This window comes from Typopeltis vanoorti, chromosome 24, assembly GCF_054136105.1.
Source record: "Typopeltis vanoorti isolate ZY-2024b chromosome 24, IOZ_Tvanoo_1.0, whole genome shotgun sequence".
Taxonomy (NCBI): Eukaryota; Metazoa; Arthropoda; class Arachnida; order Uropygi; family Thelyphonidae; genus Typopeltis; species Typopeltis vanoorti.
In genome coordinates this window covers 61,642,376-61,663,500 of record NC_143572.1, presented here as the reverse complement: position 1 = coordinate 61,663,500, position 21,125 = coordinate 61,642,376, and the positions used below count along the sequence as shown (strand labels likewise).

The 21,125-nt window shown below is 34.1% G+C and overlaps 1 protein-coding gene across 5 annotated transcripts in view; it reads right to left on the bottom strand.

Moving 5' to 3' along the window:
* The window catches only part of msn (serine/threonine-protein kinase msn), a 566,215-nt gene that overhangs the window by 83,065 nt on the left and 462,025 nt on the right, over nucleotides 1-21,125 (bottom strand). For 4 of the 5 annotated variants that reach the window (XM_090413541.1, XM_090413544.1, XM_090413542.1 and 1 more), the window contains one exon: nucleotides 18,144-18,212. The exons of the other annotated variant lie outside the window; for it this stretch is intronic. In XM_090413541.1, the coding sequence (XP_090269667.1) occupies nucleotides 18,144-18,212 (69 nt within the window). The remainder of the gene's footprint in view (nucleotides 1-18,143; nucleotides 18,213-21,125) is intronic. 5 annotated transcript variants of the gene reach the window in all.

Below are 21,125 nucleotides of genomic sequence, written 5' to 3'. Positions count from 1 at the left end.
ACATCAAATCATCTGTATCCCCAACCCCTTCAATCCCAACTGCTTACTTATTCATATAGACAACACAGCATGATATAATGTCCCATTTACACAATATTATTGGAGCATTTAGAACAGTTTTCCTCTCGGTGCTTTTTCATATGCCTTTTCCATACCCATAAAATTTAAATATAGATCCTTGTTATATTCCTATGAATTCTCAACAATTGTCTTAAAGGTGAAAATCTGATCCTGACACCCCTATTTGCCTGAATCCAGCTTATTCTTCTCCAAGTCTCCATTACACTATTTTTCTCAAGTAGGCTTGCACAAATCTTACTCATAAGACTCGGTAGAGAAATTCTTCTGTAATTCTTACACTGACTTATTTTCCTTTTTACTTCACTCGCGTGTGTGCACTGCAGCAAATATAATCCTTTATACCTCCATATTTGAGTATTTCTGTTCAAATATATACACTCTACATCTGAGATTTGATGGCTTTTCTATCATTCCCGATTACATTTCACTCGAACATTTTCTACAGTTGTTCTCACTTCTTGTTACTGTGCTACTATGAATGTTGTAGTTATACTTTTTGATGCACTTATTTTACATCCACACATATGAACCTTCCATGAAGAATTTCTCCTTATGTCACAAAAACCATAATTATTAAACTTTCAGAAAATGACAATCTCTGTTATAACAACTTAGTCTGTTAATTACAATGCTTAACACTATATTACACATCATCATACAGAATTCACATAAAGAATATTCTGCAAAGTTTTCCAACTGAGAGATATGTTCTTTCAATTTAAATTTTAAAAGTAGCTCCTCATGTGAAAATATTGTTCGGATGTTCACAGTTGCAAAGAACTCAAAGTGTGTTGTTCCTAACTACCATAAAAAGGTAAGAGATATTCATTCTTTCAGTATAAAAGAAAAATGATGGCAAATTCATATGAACTTTGTACAACAGAGTGTAATGTTGAACTGAGAAATTAATAAATTATAAGTTCTTATAAGCAGCATTGAGCTCAGTTAGTACTTGGGAGGGTGACCATCTGAGAATACAGAATACCATTGGCAGCTAACCACCCTGCCACCATTGGCAGAGTGGTTAGCATATCCGCTCTCCAGCCAAAAGACTGCGGGTTCAAATCCTGCCATGGGCATGGATGTTTGTGATCGTCTCTGGAAGTACTAGTAGTGGTGGTCGGCAGTAGATGGTGTTGGTAGATGCGGTCAGTTGGTGGATTGAGTGGTGGAGACAGAGTTGTAGAGCAGGTGCCCTCCCTCGATGAGTCTTTGGCTCCCTGGAGGTGTCGATTAATAATAATAATAACATAGATAAGTTTTAGTTAAAGGTAAAGACTATTATAGCCTTTGTAACATAAGGAGAAATCCTTCACAGAAGAAAGTTCATATGTGGATATGCAACTGGGCAATATTTCTCTGCGGTAAATAAAGTGAGTTAACTTATTAGTTAAGCAATCAGTTGATTAATTATGGTAAATTACATCAGATATATTGTTTTCTATGGCAGTACATGAATAGTTATTATTATTATTATTATTATTCAGGCCTCCATGGAGTCAAAAAGACTCATCTTGGGAGGTCCTTTCTAAGAAACACAAGTCCATCAAGACTCATTGAGGGAGGTCCCTCCTAGGAAACACAAAATCTATCATACCACTCCTTAAACGCATTGACCATTCTTGATCTCACCACTCCATCAGGCAATGCATTCCATGGTTCAACCACCCTCCATGCAAAGAAACCACTCCTCACCCTCTTTCTCACAGTTTCCTTTCGTAACTTCCAGGGATGGCCTCTTGTCATGATTCCTTCCTGCTGTTCAACCAAACGAAGGAACTCCCCAGTGTCAACCCTGTAATCACCTCTCAACAGTTTAAAAGTCTCTATCATATCGCCTCTCCTTCTTCTATCCACCAAACTTTGCAGTCCACACTCTCTCAGCCAATCCTCATAACTAACATTGTACAGTCCTGACACCATCTTTGTTATCTGCCTTTGTACCCTTTTCACAGTTAATTTATGTTTGACTTTATTTGAAGTTCCATAACGATATGCTTAGTGCAGTGTTATCTGAAGCCTAATTTAAGTTCTATGGTCATTTCAATCTCTTGAAATTTGAATTTATTAATGGTTTAATTATGTGCTGTATACATCAAATATTTACATTAAATTGGATTATTGATAAGTTTGTTTAGCATTAACTGAGTCTTATTGAAATCTGAACAACGTTATACTCTTATCTTAGTATTTGCCTCAAGAGAAACCCGCTTTTTTTTTTATCAATCAGGAGATGAATCAGCTAGTCCTAACACTTACTGAAGTCTTCTCGTGCCTTTTGTTAGCCACTTTTATATGGTGCTTCACTTTCTTACATTTTTTCTTGTATCCACTCAGAGCACATGCTGACTTTACATGCTAGGAATTATCAATACATTTTTTTTTTTCCTTAACTGCCTCTAACTTCTTGAGTCCATCATGGAATACTGATTTTTCTATTTTTACAGGCACTTCACCATATGCCTCTCTAGATGAATCAATGTTTTCTGCAGTGTCTTGTCAATGAATCTCTTAAGTTTCTTTCTTTCTCTCTCTGTTTCTTGTTTTAAACTCTTATATTTTTTCTTCAATAATATTTGTGAATTTGCAATCTACAGTCCACTGATGTAAGCTGCTTAACTTGGATTCTTTTTAAAACTTTCTTGCATTTCTATTTTTAATATGATATTCAATTTCAATATCCCCTCCATACTCTCGTGTCCTAAACCACTCTGCAGGCATTGCTATTAACAATAACTTTGTAAACAACTTATTTATTGTGTCTTCTCTCCATGTGAATTTATGCACATCTGTGTTGGAACATGGTGTTAGTATTCCATGTCTTGAACATATATCCAGCAAGCACTTACAATTATTACCTTGCTCTTTCCTCCAAATTTTCTCAAAATATTTCTATATCTCTGGCAATCATTTCCTACTCTGCTATTTAGATCTTCAAAAAGAACCAACTTTTCCTCTTTCTTTGGGTCAGCTGCCTTCTTTAATGACTCAAAAATTTCTGGAGCTTCTTTCTCAGTGCAACTTTCTATGGGACCATAGACATAAATGAGTTTCCCCTTTTGATGTATTCCCACATTATTTTACTTGATATTGCCTATCATTCAAGAGGATTATTCTTGTGTTCAGTGTTGAACACTTATAGCTACTCATGTCATTCCCTGATTGTTACTGTCTGAATAGAATATCTTGTATTTGTTATTTAAAGAAATTACTACTGTTTTTGTCTTCTTTGTTCCAGTGACAAATGACCAATTATGTCAATAATTGGTCATTTGATACTTCTCCAATTCTTCTGCCAGTTCAACTTTTCCATTGATGATCCTTATGTTGATGGTACCAATTTTGAATTCTGCTATTGTGATTTGGAGTTTCTTCTAGCAGCTGACTTCAATGTTCAACCATTGTTCTGTGATGAATACAGTGATGAACTATTGTAGGTTTTTTCAGTTGGTTATAAATTAAACAAAAATGCCAAGAAATTATATTCTTATTTAATCCTTTATCCAAGAGCAAGCAAACAAAGTTTCCACATGAAGTATCTTCATGAGTGGACTACTTGTATATAGAGGCTAATGACTTCACAGCAATTGCCTTAGTATCCCTTAATGCAAAGCATACATCCTTTCAGGTGAGTATAATGCTATGCATTAAAGGAAGGGCAAACTGGTTTCAGCACTTATTGAGATCTCATGAGTGAAAGCCAGATCCAGAAGAGATAAAGGTTGAAATAATGCAGAAGTCATATATCCCATATAGAAGCAGTGAAAATGTGTAACACTGTATATTATTAAAATATGCTGGATTACAGCAAGTTGTAGAAAGTTTTTTTGCTTGGTTATAAATTGAATTTAAAAATGCCAAGAAATTATTCAATCCTTCACCCAAGTTTAGTAAGCAAACAAAATTTGCACCTTGATGACTAGGCTACTTGCATATAGAACGAATGACTTCATGTTAATTGCTTTAGTATTCCATAACAAGTGTGTGTACATGTGAAGGGTATGATAATACATCATTTTGGATGGAAAGGCCAGTGAGGCCAGAACAGGCAAATGCTTAATCCTTGAAGAGTCCTTAGTATCCCATAATGCATTGCATTATGGGATACTAAAACAATTAATGTAAAGTGACTAGCGTCTATACAAGGTGCTATCAAAAAGAAACTGGACTAGACTAATAAGATCTTTACAATTTACCCAATTTAAATTTGAACTCAACCTCCTTCAAGTTCATGCAACAAACCTACTGCTTTTGCCATGCTCCAAATATTTCCTGGAAGTCTTTTTTTTTGTTGAAGCACATCACTGCATACGATTCATCTTGGATCTCCTTAATGGTGTCAAACTGCTCCCCCCCCCCCCAGCTTCTTGTGGTTTCCAAAAATGTCATTTTTGGAAACAAAAAGAAGTCACAAGGAACCAAATCTGGCAAGTAAGGAGGATGTGGGATGACTCCCATGCTGCTAGCTGCCAAAACTCTCACGTTGTTAAGCCACTGTGGGAGGAAGAGTTGTGGTGGAGGAGTCAGCTGCAACTTCACCACAGTTCCAGTCTTTTGCAACAAATGTCTTCTCTCAACCACCTTAAAACATTGCAGAAGAATTCTGCATCGACCATCTGAGACAAATTCTTGGTGCACAATCCCATTAATGTAGAAAAAGACAATAAACATGCTCTTTGTTGCACTCTTGACTTGCCCTGCCTTCTTCGGTCTTGTGGACTCTTCCACTGTGACGATTGTTGTTTTGTTTCCAGGTTGTAGCCGTAAATCCAAGTCTCATTCTCTGTGATGACCCTTCAGATAAAGGTTGGTTCATCAATAGTCTTTTGACAAATATCTTGACAGACATTGATCCTTCTGGTCAGAGGTGGAGAACGAACTTGGCAGCAACACGATGCATGTTCAAAAATCTTGTGATAATTCCTTGAGTAGCTCTGTGTGAAATCCCAACTTGGTCAGCAACTTCCTGGATGGTGATGCATCATTGTGCATGGATGATATGTCAAATGTTTTCTGCATTTTTGTGGGTTGTGCTGGTGGAGAGTCATCTTTCACTGCCCTCTAAAAATGCAAGTGCCACTCAAAACACTGAGTTCAGCTAATGACTTCATTTTCATATGCCTTACAAAGTAATTCAAGGGACTCTGTGGCAGATTTCCCCAGTTTTATGCAAAATTTACATTTGTCCTTTGTTCTAATTTTATGTTCATGGTGAAATCATAAACTGGCACAAACAAAATAATGCGCATTACACGAGTTCCAGTGCACACAACTCAATGCGACATGGCAGGATGACTCAACAATGTCTATGCCAGACACCATGAGACCATAACCCGATCCATCTCCAAGTATCTGGCATAGTCCGGCTTCTTTTTGAAAGTGCCTAATATACACTTTTTAAAAGTGCCTAGTCATGAAGATACTTCATGTGCAAACTTTGTTAGCCTATGCTTGGATAAAGGATTAAACAAAAATATAATTCTTTTTGCATTTTTAATTTAAATATAACAGTGAAAAATCTTTCTACAACTTGCTTCAATCCAGAGTATTTTTAATAATTAAATAGAATGGGAGAGGAAAGATTAGCAAAACAAGTGTTCTCTGGCCAGGTTGGCAGGAAAACGACCCAGAGGAAGACCAAGATATAGGTGGATTGATACGGTACAAAGTGCCTTAGACGATAGAAATATAAGATCTGATAATGTTGGAGTCTTGACAAGTAACAGACTGATTTGGAGGAAAATTGTAGATAGGAAGTTAGTAATGATGTAATTTTTTCATGTAGTACTGTCATATCCTGTACACCCCTTGAGGGTACATGGCAGGAATTTGATGATGATGATGATGGTGTTACACCTTTTCAATACTTGTATATGGGATATATATGAAATGTACATTACTTCAACCTTAAACAAAGTGCAAATTTTGTTTAAGGTTGGATTAAGAATTAATTCAAAAGAACACTTGGATTAAGAATTAAAAAAGAATATAATTTCTTGGCATTTTTAGTTTAGTGAGGACCTTGTTTAACCAGACAATGCCTGAGCTGGCAAGAAATTCCATTATGTTGCACCACCATTCTGTTTCGGCTTAAGTCAGCAAGAATATAATTTGGTTTACTAAATCCCAAATTTCCAGCTCATTCTCGTTATTTGAATATTCATGTAGGTATCCACTAACAGGATGCACCATTAGAAGGTGAGGAGTGGATATCAAGTGAGAAGCTCCAGTTGGTTTCTCCTTATTTCTTAAAATGCTATATGGTCTCCTCTCAGTTATCTAGATTTGACCCTCAGGCAATCCTTGCTTACCAATATCTTCGTTTAAATGAACTTCCCACAAAGATTAGTGAACAGTTCTCATCTCCAAGGAAGTGCTATATGTACTTAAAGAAAACTGGATTTTCTTCATTGCTAATATTGATATGCAGTAATCTACTATTTACAATCATGATGAGAATGCAATTTGCAATTCTGATAATTGAAAGATCGGATAAGTGAAGTATAATTACATGGTGTTCCATCACAATTCAATTAACATATATGGATTGTTTAAAGGCTTGTTGTTTTGAAGATCAGATAAATAGTTGTTTACTGTATTTGAGAAACTGGTCTAAGTCCTCTATGACATTTTGCTCAAATTACTGAAGACAACAAGTACTAGCCTCTAGAACTCTGTGTAAATTAAGTGGAAGAAGAAAGATCTTATTGTAAATCAATGGCACATAGGTATCTGGCAGAATTTTCTCTTGTGAAAGATGAACCATTCACATTTCACAAGTATAAATGCACTTTATGTTTAAGGTTAATGAGAACACCTATGGATATGCTTTTCATTTTTTCTATGAATGTGTGCAAAATTTCTCTGTATAATACTAGTTTGTTACCAATTAAGATGGATGTGACAAACTTTGTTTCCATAGAAATAAGTAATGCTTATGTATAATAATCAGCCCATGTTTCAACTGACACTCTTAAAGATATCATCAATAAATGTTCTGAGTAAATGACATTAAGAAGAATATATGATAAGTAATATTACACATTAATATACTATGCACGAAAGCTTTACTGACAAACAATGCTTTGTAAACAACTAAGATATAGTGTAAAGTATTCTGGCAGTATATAATTATTAAAAACACCACACGTAAGTCCACAGTAATAACTGTATTACTGTGGACTTATGTGTTGTTTTTAATAATTATACTATGCCACAGGTCCCTCTAAAAATAATGGCAGCATATAAGTTGATAAAGCAATAAATTACAAGTCTCAAAGCAGAATGTAAATTGCCAATCATGAGAACACAAGCTGAGACTGGACAATAAACGTAAGAACAGCTTAAGTTAATATGCAAGATGATCAATGAGATGCAAAATAATGAATGAAGCTTATAACAATCTATATGAGAAAAATATCTGTTATAGAATATAATACTAAGTTATTGTAAAAAATTAATTAAAAGATTTATCAACTCTATAAAAATAGAATACGTAACATAGTGCTGTGCAGAAATAAAAATTCTTTTACTAATGGTTTAGTACCATGTGTAGGTTTTACAACCTTTCATGTGTGAGAGTTAGATTTAAAAAAAAAAAAAAAAAAAAATGGAAGGAGGAGGAAGAAATTTTGTACAATGGGTAATAAATGTGTTTCAAAAACAAAAGCTATAGTGTTTTGCATTTCACATAGAAACTTAGGGACAAAATTAATTTTTCAGATTTTTTTTGGGAGGAGGGGTCTATTACTCTTCCTGGTCAAAAGGATAAAATGTAAATAATGAAGCTGAAAGAGCTAAAAAAAAAAAGCAATCCCACACATACAAGAGGGTGTTCAACCTGCATTACATTAATACCATAAATGAGAAATTGGGAAGAGAAAACCTTTTTCACATTAGATTTGAAGCCTGCTGATTGTATACTAAGAAAGGCTGTCCAAAATACACCAGTAAAAGGAATCAATGAAGAGGAAGAATGTTTGTTCTATGGTTGAAATGGAAAACTGAATGAGTGGTGAGCAGCTGTAAGTGTTTTAACTGATACAGAATAGAGAGTAAGAATTACTGATGAAAATTCTGATAAAGAATAACTATGGAGTTATTTGTAGAGAGAAAAAAAAAACATACTAAGCAAAGTGAATTTGTAAGAGATTGGTCATTCTCTACCTAATTACTCACTTCTGTATTAAGTATTTTAGGGAGCTGAGTTCTAGGTAAACCATCACAAAAGTGAGACAGCATCCAATGGTGTCAGTGGATGTGTTGGCATATGCAAGGATGCTTGCATATGCCAACTACAGGCCTGATTTGTGATTTGCATTGAGCTAATAGCTGTTCAAAGATAAAGTAATGACTTGAATGAAAAAGAAAACCTAATTTCTCTTTATGTTGAGATAGGTTAGTATTATTGCAAGAGATATTACTGAGTTTTCCTAGTTGAAATTAACAAAATCACCAGAACCCCCATTGGGAAATAGCTTGGAGATTAAAATTGAGTGTTCAAGCATGTTTTGATTATTTTCAAGGGTATGCCATAGTAACTCTAAGAGATTTCTGAGAAATCTATAAAATTAATGAAGTATTTATTATTATTTTTTTTAATCTCTTGCTCTTTCTAGCAACCTTCTAAGGTAGTGGATGTGTTCAACAGTTTTTTTTTTACAAAAAAAAAATTGATTTACAGTGTGGCAGGTAGTAATGCAATTCCTCTCATTTTTTTTCTGAGCAGTTTAGATTGCTTTTTTGGGTATTGGTATTATTAGGCCTTCTCTCCATTGATGGAATGCTGGATGTAAGCTAGAGTTGTATAACAGATATTTAATAGTTGTTTCCAAAGCTCTTTTCCTCTGTGTTCAATAACCTCTGCTATTATATCATCCAATCTAGGTGCTTTCTCATTCTTTTGAGTTTTTATTGAAGTTTCAAATCCTTGCATTGTAAAATTGTTATACATAATGAGGAGTTATTTTTGATTATTATTTCTAGCAAAAGCACATGTAGTGAAGTTCACTAATGAATTATTCAACAGTTTTTCTAATGTCTTTAGGTAATGAATTTCATTACTATTGAAAAACCACTATCATCCTGCCAACTATAGGCTTGAAGTCACTAGGAAAAGTACTGTTTGAACTTTTTCAAGTCACAACTTTCCTTCTCTCATCTCTAGATGAGAGTTACAATTATCTAAATCCTAAGGCCAATCATAGTACTAATGTAAAAAAAATAGGCAAACAACCTCTATCAAGAATGGACTTCACTTAACTCCAACTGAAGGGATACAGGTTCAAATCACACACTAGAAAGGATGCTTGCATATGTCTTTTGGCAGTAATAGTTTTAACTGCCTGATACAAGACTGCCATCCTGTATATTGAAGGCCTGAAGTGCCTTGAAAAGATACATTTGGTCTCTAAAGTATATTAGTAATCATGGCTAGGCAACTAAAGTGCTATAATTAAGAGCTGAAAGTTTAGATTAAATTTTCACAAAGGTTGGAGTTTCTTTGTGAGAATTTAACTAAAAATGTGTTTTATATCCCACGATGAGTCTTTTGACTCCATGGAGGCCTGGATAGTAATATAAGCTATGTATTTTTTAAATACTGTTTTGAAAGCAAAAGTACAGTCCTAATGGCACCTCACTGATATTTATATTGTGGGATGTATTCTTTATAAAGCAGAAACAAAATGAATGACATTGAATAGAAAAACCAAAAAACTAAAGATTAAAGAAACCTTTTATTATAGGTAGGAATTTTTTTTCCCCACTTGGTAATAAAATATATTATACTTTACAAGAAATTGTATTCTTGTTTTAGCCCTTCAAGTGTAAGCAAACAAAGCTTGCATGTTAAATATCTTCACAATTAGTCTTATAAATAGGGCTGTTGAATTCACATCAATTCTTAGTATCCCAATGAAGCACACTTTCTTCTAGATGTATAATGCTAAGCATTGTGGTAAAGGCCACTATCCAGACTTGTTTCGACCTTTACTGAGGTCTCGTCAGTAGGAGCCCAATCAAGGAAGATACTATGGCTGAATCACTGCAGAAATCTGATTTTACATATACAAGTATTAAAATACCCTGGATCAGAGGAAGCTGTAGGTAGTTCTCTCCCCCCCCCCCCAATGGATTCTGAAGTATAGTATACTTGATAAGATGTCATGTTCTTGTTTTAATCGTTCCCAAGTGTCAGCAAGTTTTAGCATGAAATATCATTACAGTTAGCCTACTTGTAAATGGTGAATATATAAATTTGCCATAAATTGCATGTTCTAACCTGTCATCATGAGACAAGGCTCAATTCTACTGCTTCACTCAGTAGGAGTGGATGCAAGTTCAAATATAAAAGTTTTCTTACCCTTGGTTGGAAAATGTTGGAGTGCAAGAGTGAACAGTGAGTTAACATCAAGTTTCTTGTGAAACTGAAGAAATCCGTGACGGAAACTTTTCAATTATTGACTGAGGCTTATGGTGAACAATGCATGTCTTGTTTTTGAATGTGTTTTTGTGTGTTTTTGAATGGTACAAATGATTTTCGGAAGACAGGGAAAGCATGTAAAATGATGATCACCCAGGCTGCCCACACACAGCAGTTACCTGTGGAAACATGAAAAAAAAAGCGAGATGTGATCTGAAAAGACAGAAGGTTGGGTGTTCAAGTTGTAGCTGAGAAAGTTCATTTGGACAGGGAAAGTGTTTGACGCATTTTAACAGAAGAATTGAACATGAAAAAGGTTTGTGCACAAATAGTTCTGAAAATGTTGTCAGATGAACAAAAAGAATGCTGCAAGGAACTGTGTTTGGACCTTTTGCAATGCATTAACGATGAACCATATTTGTTGAATTCAATAATTACTTGGATGAAACTTGGATATTTACGTATGATCTGGAAACCAAGCAACAATCAATGCAGTGGAAGTCAGCAACATCTCCAAGACCAAAAAAAGCACGCACGAGTCGTTCAAAGCCACGTTCGATTGTTTTCTTTGATATCCTGGGTATTGTAATGGCAGAGTGGGTTCCCAGCTGCCAGACAGTAAATCAGCAGTATTATCTTGAAGCCTTGACAAAATTGCACGAACATGTGAGAAGGAAACGACCAGAATTGTGGAGAAACAGTTAGATTTTGCACCAATACAATGCGCCAGCCCAAAACATTTTGCTGTGAAGTAGGTTTTAGCTAATCACAATATCACTGTGCTTGAGCACCCACCCTATTCACCAGACCTGGCTCTCTGTGACTTCTACCTCTTCCCAAAGATCAAGTCAGTGCTCAAAGGAACCAATTTTTTGTCATTAGAAGATGTGAAAGCAAAAACGACAGAGATCCTAACAGCCTTTCAGAAAATGATCTGCAGAATTGCTTTGAACATTGGCACACTCAGGGTTTAATCTTGTGGATTGGGGGGGGGGGGGGGTTGAGTAGACGATTTGAGAATACACACCATCCATCGCATACGACCTATGACTGAGCATCTGCAATGATGGCCAATACATGATACTCGTGATCTCCTCTGGCCCAGCTCGAGCAAATGAAGTAGCGCTCGCTCTGCTTGAGCACTACTTCGTTCACCATGTGTTCACAGCAGCAGTGATTCCCGAAAGCTAGAGGGTATTCCCACCTTATGTGACTGCTAATTCATAAGTAGAATAGAAATAGAAGATACGACACAACATAAAAAAATGAATTTTAATTCGGAAAAGATTTTTGGACAATTTTCTTTTCTTTTTTTTTTTTTTGGGAGGGGGGGGTGCCAGGGCTCCTTGGCCACACCCCTCTGGGTGTGCCACTGCTTTGGCAGCATCATATGCAGCTGTGTGTCAACTCAGAAGGGAACTATTTTGAAGGAGTTTGTAGTTGATTTTCTCAATTATATTAAATAAAGAGATACATGCACAGTCTCATTTTTTCTGTGTCAGACCTCATACTTTATAACCAAGTTGAAAAAAAAATCCTAAAACTTTCTCTGATACAGAATATTTTTAATAATATGGTGATACATGTTTTATTATATGTATAATTTACCACTTTTAAGCACCTCTGTCATGCAAATTGGAAGAATAGCACATTGCACCTTTCGAGTGAAAAAGACCTCAGTTCAATTCTTACTGTGATGAGAGAAATTCTTACTGTGATAAAGAGTATACTTTATGTATACTCTTTCAATTGAAGGTGATTATCCAATCTCATACAAAGGTAGCAGGGCTATTTTCCCCTCCTGGAAACTCAGGTTTTTTTCATCCCATATACAAGCATATTGACCAAGAGAACATTCATAATTTACAGACAAAAAATACTATTGGTGGTGATGGGCAGTATATGAGTTATGTTGCATGCAAAAGTAGGTATGCTCCCAAAATGGGTCCTTGGAAGAGTCACACCATAATGCATGGAACGTATGACTTCTTGATTGATTCAATCCAACTTCCATAATGCAGAGTAATATACATGTCTGAAAAGATTTTTTTCCCTTTTTTTTTTTTTTTAAACAGCTGAAGGTTGTTGTATTCGGTGCTTTGCATTATTGGGATACTAAGGAAATTGATCTGACGGATGCTTTGATTATCACTCATGTTGATGTTTAGTGGAGAAAACAGGTCTAGAGATAATTAAATTTATTTAGCTAACAAATTATTAAGCCAATATTTTACCTTGGGTATCAAAAAATACAACTAAGCATGTGTACACAGCACAATAGCAGGAAGGCAAACACAGAGTTAATATGAAAAGCAGGACCCTTTGCTGTTAACTGGTGCCCTCTATAAGTGCAGTTATGGAATTACATAATATGCTTAAGGTCTCAAGATAATGGTCTCCCAGACTTTTGGGAGGTGAGGTGCGATCCTACCAGTTATGACTGTAGGATCACCCTTTTTTTTTTTTTAAAAATCAGCTAAGGATATAAGCAAATATGATAATTGCAGATGTTCTCTAGCTGGCCTGTTTATGTCTGTGGAGGGGAAGTGGGATTAATACAAAATTCTTTGATATTAAAACTGTCAAGTCAAATATGAGCATCACAGTTTCAGATAGTTTGATTACAACATAAGCACTAAAAACAAAGCTTTCATAGCCACTAATACATTACAGAAAAATAAGGATACGACTACAGGATAATAACTGGTTTCATAATCAAGTGACCAAAATATTTCAATATAGAACAAAGATAATGCACTTTGAATTAAAAGTATACATAATAACATTCAAATGTTTCAGCTAAGCTTTGGTTGAGAGATACTTTAAGATCAACCTTTTTTCATTTTTCTAAATATCTAGTAACTGCTTTTTTTTTTTTTTTCTTTTTTTCCCCCATTTCATTTTCTTAGTCTCCCCTCCTCTGCATCACTTTCCTGTCAGTACTGTAACTTGACAAGCAAATCTAGAGAAAATCACACTATCAAGAATATTGAGAAATGTTTTAATTTTTTTAAGTGCTACTATAGCGTCATGGTATGTTATCACTGTAAGTGTATTTATAAAACTTTGAATATTTCACATGTATTTAATATTGGTATTCTGAATAATAAAGCTATAACTGCAGTTATCTAAAAAAAAGGTATTTAACCATCAACCACATTCAAAATAATTTATATAACTAATATCCAAAATGCCTCGCAGTATAAATGAAAACTGCAGAAATAAGAGCATGATGAATGACTGCAAAGAATCAACAGTTCTTATCTGTAACTACTTATCTAAAAGAGACAATATATGAGTATACTGTTCTTTCAAAGTAACGTCCAGTTGTTATTTGTCATTACAACAATCACCTGTCCTCAATTTTATCTATGGAAACATTTGTGATACTTTTATTTTTAATTCAATGAGAATTCACTAAACAAAGGAATGGATATGAGTTATGTTAACACTGCATCAAAAATACTTTTGTAAACAGGAAAATGGCGAGAACTGCAGCATTCTAAAAAAGAATGCAACATTAGTTCTTCAGTTACCATTATATTAAAGCTCAAAAAGAACAGTTAACTGTATAATGAATCCACAAAATTTATTAAGTAGAAGGTGCTAACATAGTCTAATTTACAGCAAGAATTCAATTCAAGAATTTTAGGATAGTAACTTGTTGATTTTAATCTTTGAGATGAATAAGAATCGAAAATACAGATGGCTTAATACTGCCTACAACAATCATTTTTAGCACAGGTGCCACCTCCATTACAAGTCTTCATCACCAACTTCTGTAGCCTAGATATTGAAAAAATACTAATTTCTGTGACTTCCATAACGATTACCTCAAATTGTTTCCTCAAACACACCCTCCATCCCTTCGCCCAATACTACTCATTCAAGCCAATCTTTATTTTTGTTGTAAGATGATAACAATGAGATAGAACTTGTCAAGAAATTATATTCTTGTTTAATCCTTTATCCAAGTGTAAGCAAAGATTATGCACAAAGTATCTTCGCAAGGCCACTTGTATATAGAGGCTAGTGACTGCCTTAGTATCCTATAATGCACAGCACACATCCTTTTGGGTTTGTATTTTTTTTTCACTTGGTTATGGCAAGTTTAATTTATAACCAAGTGAAAAACCTTCAACACCAACATTGTGATTTTGACTGATTCACAGTGATTTATTTTTTATTTTACATATGATGATTGTACCCATGTCTATAACAGAACTGATAAAGGTTCCTGTGTCTAAAAGAAAGTGGACCAGCTTGATTGCAATGTTACACATGGAGACCTTTATAGCCAAAAATCTTCATATGCTTAGCTCTCATTCAGGAAAAGACTAAGCTTTACAAGAGGACATAGGAAACTGGCTGGACAAAGAAAACTGTTTCAAAAGGCTGTTTCAGATTTTAAAACTGATGAATTTAAGAATGTAAAGATAGAGGGAGATTGCTAGTGCTCATACTGCTGCATCTGAAGCTTTTCCAGAAGAATTTAAGGTTATACAGAGGGATAGCACTAAGCAGGTTCTTAATGAAGATGAAACAGATTATACTTAAAGAGTATGTAATCGTAAATGTATATTTTCATCCCTCAGAACAGGCAAACCGGCCCTGTGAACGCACACGCCTGCAGTCAAAAATACATCCCCCCTCCTCCCGGCTGCAGGCTGGCTGGGATTCTACTAACAAAGGCATATCTATGTAACACACAGACCCTGCATTGGAAGTGGGATAAACACACAGAGAAAGAAGAATACTACGTAATGCTTACCACTCTACCAACTATTTTTTCTTAGTCATATCAGCCCTCTGATAGGCAATTAAAATAACCTTAAGCAAGTATTGTCTACTATAGCAAATTTTTTCACTTACTTCATCTCAGACTCTCATCCTTTTGAAATGTCACTGCAATGGCACCAAATCATTTGACTTGGTCAAATGTTCAAAAGGTCAAATCATCAGCCCTCTGATAGGCAATTAAAATAACCTTAAGCAAGTATTGTCTACTATAGCAAATGTTTTTCACTTACTTCATCTCAGACTCGCATCCTTTTGAAATGTCACTGCAATGGCACCAAGTCAAATGATTTGGTGCCATTGCAGTGACATTTCAAATTTCCACTCTTCTTTCTGGCCTGATGACTATTTTTTACTGACACTTGTTCTAATTAAGTTACTAGAATAAAGGCTTCCAACTTCCATTACCACAGCATGGTTTTCTGACATGCCAGAAAAATTCCAATTTCATTTTCAGTCTACATTAAAAAACATAGAAAACTAACTATAATACAAATGCCAGTCAAGGAATTCAAGATACAACTCTGCAAATCTATGCTTCCACCTCTCTATCTAGATGGCATCAGCAAATCACCTGAACACAAAGCTGACCTCGTATCATTCTTCACCTCCAATTCCTAACAAGAGACCTGGCAAACTGACTATCAAGAAAGTTCTCTGGTCTTTCAACAGAAGGATATGAGAATTTTAATAAAGATATACCAAAAAGATACCTCTGATGACATTCTAACATGACAATTTGCATATGCTTTCCTACTAATCCTCCCTCCCCAACCCTTTTTATCTCAGTATGGAAATGGATGGATAATTGGGACCTACCTTGCAGCAAGAAAGCAAGCTCATACTTCAGTCCATTCCAAGAAAGTAAGATAAATGCACAGCTGCTAACACTAATGCCAAAATTCCTTATGTTGCCCAGAAGGCAATTCAGTTAAATGATTACTTCCTTCCCCCCCCCCATCCTCTCATGGACTCAATCTAATCACTACCTTAGACATTTGTTTCCATCATGCCTTTACTATAAGTAATTCTGTGGTCCACTGAACTGGCATTGACCACTTTTTATGGATTTTGAGGAACATGAAGAAATGAAAGTGGCAGGTTATAAACATCCATTCAGAGTGTAACTGGAGACCTAACTCCCCTTTCATTCTATTCCCTAGAAGACTTCCTCATCACCTGGAATAACCCCCAAGGAACCATTAATCTCAACTGTCAAAGATATCAGCAGGTTACTTTTCTCTTTTACTCCTTAGTTGCAGCCAGTCCATTCAGCCAAATGTATAGCATACATAATCTCAACCAAGAGACTGCTGGTTTGAATTGAACAGTGGTATGAACATCTGTAGAGGTCTTTAAGTGATAGACTATGTTTACTGCTTGGTGAGAGACCACTGCCCTGCTTGTTGAGACTTGAAGTAGCTTGGGAAAAAAGTACCATGTTTGGCTTGTAGAGTAGGATTTACAGATTATCTAACCCTTAGCCTACCAATGGTACTAATATATTGCAGATTTACAACTTTCATGTGGGATTCACATAAAGTTCTTGCATGCACACAACACTGAATTACTGTAAGTTTCACCTCTCAAAGATGAAAGTGATATGAAAAATGTAGCTTAACATATTTTTTAAAATTAAATATTTTACAGCTGTTCTTTTTTAATTTTTTTAATGTGGCCCACAAAAGGTTTCTATAAAACATAGCATATTTGTACTATGGGTGGCTTAAGGATTTTTTTAAAATATTTTTATTGGTTTTATTATTTTTTTTTTTGTATTTTTTAAAATTTATTTTTTACCAGGTCCAGAAACCTTGCTCTAGAGATCAAACATGGAACTTTTTCAAGCCACTTCAGGCCTCCAATAAACAGAGCAGTGGTCTCACACCAGGCAGTGAAATAATCTCCCTGGGTGCATGAATAAGATGCAGACAACTGTGCATTTCCTTAAGCACAATACAGAATAAAGTAAACTACATTTTATATCAAATATTTTAGGATTTTGTTCACCCTTTTTACACTTTTTAATATTTTGATTTATAATCTTGAAGACCAGATTATTACCATTTTTATTATCATTTCTGCAAGTTGTTATTCTTTCATTATATATGAGCTATACTACTAAATTACAGCTAAGTACATACACATAAGCATTCTGCTTTTATTTCCTTTCCTAAAAACTGATTTAGGAGATACTATACTTGATGCTTTTTTTTTTGGAGAGGGGGATAGTATTAAGTGTCAAATTGCACTTCATTACACGGGAATAAAAACTGTTCGATCATATGCCTCATAGTAATTATCTAGTTTAACGTATTTTTATGGAAATTTACTGTTTCTGGTATTTCGATTTTTTAAATTAAAGTAATTAAGACTAGTGAACTAATGATTGAGTACTAATAGCCTTACTGAAGCAAATAATAACAGGTATTTTCCAAAATTCATATATAACCTAAGGAAAAAAAAAAAAGACTACAACAAGTAAGTACACAGTATGCCACTCAATATTTTTTTCAAAACTTAAAAAACTTAAGTCTTTTGAAATAATCTGCAGAATTCAAAAATCTTATTATATAATCTTGAAGAAGCAAATTATTACCTATTTTGTAATTTATAAACAGTAAACTATTTATTAAGAAATGTTGAAAACAAAATAAAAGGTGAACTTAAGTTAGTGAAACCAGCAACAGAAATCAAACATGCAGTGTTTTCACACAACACAAAACAAAACAAAACAAAAACAAAACAAAAAAGCAAATAAATTGCAAGCATGAAATATAGCATAGCATGTGAGAAGATAATAAACTGTCAGCAGTATCCCATACGAGAGAAGGGTGTTTACCATTGCCACTCCAAATGCGAAATGTATTTTCCCAGTCCTTAAAGCCATGTTGGGGGATAGACCAGACCACTGGGTAGCAAGAAAAAAGGAGAACAGAAAATTGTAGAAACAGAAAGCTTGGAATTAGCTACTTAGCACAGGTGCCAAACTTGACTATTAAGTAGTTACTTAAAAATAATCTTAAACATGTAACTAGTTACAAATTTATATTACATGATTACAGAGGTTGGCACTCACTGACTCACTTAGGTATTAATGAAGTTCATTCAAGTTTAAAAATCCAAGAAAATTAAACATTTTCAGAATTATAACATTATTACTAAAATATTCTCATATTACCTGATAATAAAACAAGAAATACATCACAACCATATTAATAAAAAGATTATGAACTGTCATGCAGAATATTTTAGTAGCTTGAAAATGTTTTATTAACTATAAAAGTCATAAGCAATAACACTTGAGATTTAAAAAACATTTGTGGAGTTCATGCATTTCTTTAATACAGAAAACTGTCAAACCAATAAAAAAAAATTTGCATTGTTTTCTTCAATTTGATATAAAATATATTAATACATTAACTAATCATATACACATAAAATACGAAAACACTAGAAAAAGAAAATTTTAGAAACTGCCCTAGGATATATTTTTTTTGAGGGGGGGGGGGGTGTTCATTAAATAGTAAATGTGTACTCAGTTATTCTACAGGGGAAAAAATGTGTTATTACAGAAATCAGAATCTTTAAAAAAATGGTTTTATAGTTTACAGTTTATATGGAATGAGAAAAGGATTAATAATTAAAGAAAGCATTGCAAATGTACAACTCCTGTGTTCATATCTGATGAACACTTTGCTACTTTATACATAAGTAGCAAAGCCTTCATTCTGTTTGTGCTTTCAAACAAATAACATTTGAACTGGTATTTCAGATTTGAAAATAGGGTTCTTCCTTCCTTGAAGAAACTCTGGTTTTAAATTTGGCGACTCAAAACTGATTGCAAGAATATATGTAAATAAAGAGTTGTAATTTAAGAAACTTTGCACACTGATATAGCACATCATGGAAATGTACTCAACCATGAGAGATGGGGATCAGTTGCTTACTGTCTTCTGAAGAATGAAAAAGGTGTTAAGAGGATTTCTTTATTCTTTCTTTTATTATTTAAATAGGATTTGAGATGTTTAGAAAAGTTTTAAATATCTTCTTCTCTTCTCACCCTAATGGTTGGTGGGTAGTAATGCTACTTTACTAAGGAATAATAATTAAGAATAAGGTGACTAACATGCATCATAAAATATATATAACTCAATGGTTTCACATGTAAATAAAGAAATACATGTTTAATAGCTCCCAGATTCCATTTGTTTCAGAGACAGCCTGCCTCACAGCAAATTAAGTGAACAAATAATACTTAATTTAAAAACAGACACTATCTTAACTCTGATGTAAATATGCTTAACATTTGAAGAACATTAACAAGAACAGAAAGATGTACTATCATTCAGAGGTGGATTAAAAAAAAAAAAAAAAGTAAACTATATGTAAAACCATTTAAAACCATAAAAAGGTAATCACATTCCACATAATAAAAATTGGTACCTTCAGCATTTAAAATGTTTGTTACAATCTTCATGCTTTTGGATCTTAGCCTCTAATAGAGTAGACCAAAATAATGGTGACAAAAAAAGGACCTGGAAAATTCCTTGGAATAAAAATAGTGGTAGATAATCCATTGCTGACAGAAAAAAAAAAAGTAAATAATTTTCATGCGGATTTGAAGAACATGTGCTAAGTTTGTATAAAATCTTAGCAATTTTATAAGTTATTGAGACTTTTTTTTTTAGTTACCTAGAGTGGTCTACGTACATGATATAATTTTATATGTTGGGTACTATATCCATTACATTATTTCACAATGGACTTTTTTTTTTTTTTTATTAATATAATAATTATGCAAGCTCATTCAGCTTCAAGAATATCTTCAAGAGTAGAATTGTGATGCAAAGTATTATGCAGATATTTGCATGCAAAAGTAGGTCTCCTATAAACAGAAGTGAGTAGCCATGAGTTTCTAGTCATTAAAGTAAGAAGAGTGAGCTATTGGGTGTTTTTAGTTTCATGTATGATTGTGCATGGAATTCAACAGCTAAAAAAAATGCATTCATTCTGCTTCAATATTTGACAAGCTGCAATCAAAGGCATCTGCAGATTGAAGCTCTAAGGTTGTGAAAAGAGAATGAGAACAGCTCATCTTTGGGGTGTCACATGAAGTAATTTGCAAAAGCGAGAGAGAGAGAGATGCGATTATTCCATTGTCTTACTTTTATTTGTCCATATAAAATAACCAGAATTAATTGTGAAAGCAAACAGATTATTTATATTGTGAGAGAATTTCTAATCAAGAAACTTCCACATATGTGGTAACAGCATGTTTCTGAAAAGAGATATTAAAAGCTAGACCATAATTTTAGCATCAAGTAGTTTCAATCCTTATTTATTCTTAAATTCAGTTTATATAATGTCTGATTCAAGATGTAATTTTTCTTAGGATATCATAGAGAAATTGCCAGGTGGTGAATAGGAGAACCAATACAGTCCAGCAAAGGCTGTTTAGGAAAATCTGGGAAAATGCATAATCATACATGAACATTTGACATTCACAATTGGCTATGTATGAATGCAGCTTACGAGTCATTCCTGCCAGCCTTGTCTGTCAACAAAGGCAGTTGAATGGTTAATGAATTTGAGCATAAAATTATGATACAAATAACAATTCAGTCTGTATAATGGTTTACTCATATTTTATATATTCTATTCTTAAGATTGTTTTAAAATTTAATTAAATCTGCTCTGTACCCATAAGATAAATAACAAGGTGCCTGCATGTGTGCATATACACACATACACGTACATAGGTGGTATGGCATGATAACTGACAGTTTTATCTATTAGTGAAGTTATCACAAAAATCAATTTT